General features: G+C 37.8%; 1 protein-coding gene across 1 annotated transcript in view; it reads right to left on the reverse strand.

Moving 5' to 3' along the window:
* Window positions 1–3405, reverse strand: part of sema6a (sema domain, transmembrane domain (TM), and cytoplasmic domain, (semaphorin) 6A) — a 75913-nt gene that overhangs the window by 14061 nt on the left and 58447 nt on the right. Inside the window, exons 14-15 of the mRNA XM_016538359.1 lie at window positions 1203–1234; window positions 1063–1116 (exon numbers count right to left, since the gene is read on the reverse strand). Coding sequence (XP_016393845.1) covers window positions 1063–1116; window positions 1203–1234 — 86 coding nt within the window. The remainder of the gene's footprint in view (window positions 1–1062; window positions 1117–1202; window positions 1235–3405) is intronic.

Below are 3405 nucleotides of genomic sequence, written 5' to 3' on the forward strand. Positions count from 1 at the left end.
ATATTTTATATTTATAAATTTTATATATATATATATATATAAAATTTTATATAATATTACAATTAATATTAATATATCGTTATAGCTATATAGATTGTTGTTCAAACAATACAACAATACTGACATCTACAACATGCAAATATGTTAATTTCTTGAAATATTAACTCAAATCTCAGGGTAAATCTTTTAGGTCAGAGGGGTTTGGTTGAATCTCTGGACTAGTTTAACTGGTGTTAATGCACAGATGAACTCTCTTTCTGTGTCTCTTTCGTTGTTTATCGTCCGTCAGCCAGTCGAGCATCTCCCAGCCGCAGTCATTAAAATGATTTATTTAAGAAAGCGCCACGGGCCGCGAGATTAGTGTGACAGCTCTATTTTATAATTCATTTTCCACAGCCAGAGGAAGAGCCGGTGAGGACGATGACACACATACGAGTCCAAAGCCGAGAGAAAACCAGCTCTCAACGAGACACCAGACGGAGGAATCTGTGCTTATAAAGCTAAACAGACACATGTACGAGCGGTTTATGAAGGAAACGGAGAGAAAACAACATCAAACACATTCACACACAGAACTAATGAAGCTCAGGAGAAGATGGCTAATATTACCAATAAACACCAGTGCATGTGATATGTAGGTCACAATTGCTGCTTCAGCCAATCAGATTCACTCTGGCTGCTTCAGCCAATCAGATTCACTCTGGCTGCTTCAGCCAATCAGATTCACTCTGGCTGCTTCAGCCAATCAGATTCACTCTGGCTGCTTCAGCCAATCAGATTCACTCTGGCTGCTTCAGCCAATCAGATTCACTCTGGCTGCCGGGGGAGGGCTGTCAATCATGTGTGTGTGTTTTTTTTAACCTGATTGTATTTCATGAATAATTTCTGCTGGTCTTGGGAGAAGCCCTGAGTGTTTATTCCCTGTAAACAGTCATTTGCATTCGACTGTCTCTAACCCACAATCCTTTGCTCTATGAAGCGCAGAGATCCATCCAATTAGGGAATGAAAGGTCAGAGCGTCTCTAACTACATCTACACACGGGAAACACTGGAGACACTGACCGCATGCAGCATTCTGGGTAATATCGCTCACACCCTGCTGCCTGCGCTGATGCTCTACAAGAAAACGCAGTCAGAGAAATGAAACGTTCGCCAACAGAGTCCGATAACGATGAGAGAGAGAGAAGAAGAGCTGTACTCACCATTGAGAGCCACGAACGAATCTGGAGACGAATGAAAAACGTGTTAATTGGCTGAAATGTGATTATCTCACACGCACACAGATAATTTATTACTGAATTAATTTAAAACTGCGACAGCAGAACATTTAACAACATCATAGCAGAGTTTAGAAATAACTTGAGTGCGTCTAAGACGACTGAAGACTCGTTCACACCAATGATAATCACTATAAAGATTTAGCCATCAAAAAATCACAATCAAGTCCACACTACAGATGTAACGATAACGACACCGAGGAAGATCCTCCTGAACGATATCACAGGAATCACTGATGAACGATAAAAGCATTGACAGCCAATCAGAATGCACCGATATTAAAGATCTTGAGCATTTAAAGCAACAGACGACTAAACGACAGCACGCTAATAATAAACACAACCATTTCTGTTGTTTGAAGCAGCAGATAGATGTCAGCAATTTGAAAATGAGCGACGTTTTATAACATTGTATAAAGTATAAAACAAATGAGCGGGCATGGTTTTATAAAACCGGACTGTTCGTTTCTCAGACTGGATGGATAGCCACCCTACTTCCTTCTCAAGGCCCATTTCATAAAAAGCTTTTTCTGAAATGACAGGGAAAGCATCAAGTCAAAAGCCTTTAAATTGCAGACACCGATCGTATCCCATAATCCTTCACTTCAGAGAAACTGCACAAGCCGATCACGTAACGGCTACATTTCTGAAGAGGAACTTCAAACTCGAGAGCTTCTGAACAGACTCACACTCACTCAGACTCATCAAACAGATCAGACTCGTATCAGTAGAGCTGCTTTATAGCACAATCGAATTCAACACTGTTATTGACCTGAATCATCAAACGAAGTTGATCAGAATAACATCACTATTGTCTTCAGTAGAGCTGCTTACATCTGAAATAAATTGATTTTATAAATCGATGAACTTTACACTGTTATTAAACTGAACTGAACAATGACTCTATTGTTTTCAGTAGAGCTGCTTTGAGGTTAAGAATCGAATTTCAACTTCAGAATCGAAGAATTGAATTTGTTTTACATTTACATTTAGTCATTTAGCAGACGCTTTTATCCAAAGCGACTTGGACAATGGAAGCAATCAAATTTTTCAATTATTTTCAATAATTGATGAACTTTGAAACATCGACTGTTACTGAACTGAATTGATCTGAATGACTCCATTGTCTTCTGTAGAGCTGCTTAACAGCTGAAATTGAATTTAGTATCACAATTGATGAATTTTACAACATTATCACTGTTATTTTCCAGTTTATCACTATAAAGCTGTTTTGAATCAATTTGTATTGTATAAAGTGCTACAGAAATAAATCTGACAAGTGGTTTTATACACAAAATGATTTATCAAGTTGTAAATAAAGAGTACTGATTATAGTATATTTTAGATTATAGTATATTTTACAAATAAATACTCTTTCAGTGTTTTTACTTCAAATTTCACATTTAATTCAGTGTGTGACTTCTTTGTGTTTCTTTGTGATTATTTGTGAAATTTAGTAGCAATTTCTGAGTAAAACTGTGGTAAATCAGTCTTTTTACTGTAGACTCACATGTGGAAATTTTCTTGTTGCTTCGCATCCAGTTATGCTAATTAACTAAGCTTGTTACTATTCATAACTGTATATTTATGAACGTCGTTAATAAAACACCAGCATCACCAGTATATTGTTTTGAACATGGTTAAAATCACAGTAACATGGCTCTGCTGTTTTGCTTTAAAGGAGACATATTATGCCCCTTTTTACAACATGTAATAAAAGTCTCTGGTGTCCCCAGAATGTGTCTGTGAAGTTTCAGCTCAAAATACTCCACAGATCATCTTTACAGTGTGTGTATCAGCAGCAATATACATTAAAATCAATAAATGCACTGCTCTGTTGTCTCCTCTGAGGCTGGGACTCTAAACAGTGTTCTGTGCTCGTCTGTGCAGCCAAACACAGAACAGTTAGCATGCTTTGCTCAAACTTTCATCATGGCATTAGAGCTGCTACACCGTTGTCACTTACGAAAACACAATAACGGTTCCGTGGGTGTAAACTTACAGATTAAGGGGCGGTGATATTATAATGAGATCCCTTTGCCTCGTCACCAAGTGAGAGAAATCAGATGCGCTCGTTTTCTCAGACGCTTGCAGAAAAAGGCTTCCCAAAACAAAGTTACTGGGTTAA

This window comes from Sinocyclocheilus rhinocerous, unplaced genomic scaffold (genome assembly GCF_001515625.1).
Source record: "Sinocyclocheilus rhinocerous isolate Xijiao unplaced genomic scaffold, SAMN03320098_v1.1 scaffold1931, whole genome shotgun sequence".
Taxonomy (NCBI): domain Eukaryota; kingdom Metazoa; phylum Chordata; class Actinopteri; order Cypriniformes; family Cyprinidae; genus Sinocyclocheilus; species Sinocyclocheilus rhinocerous.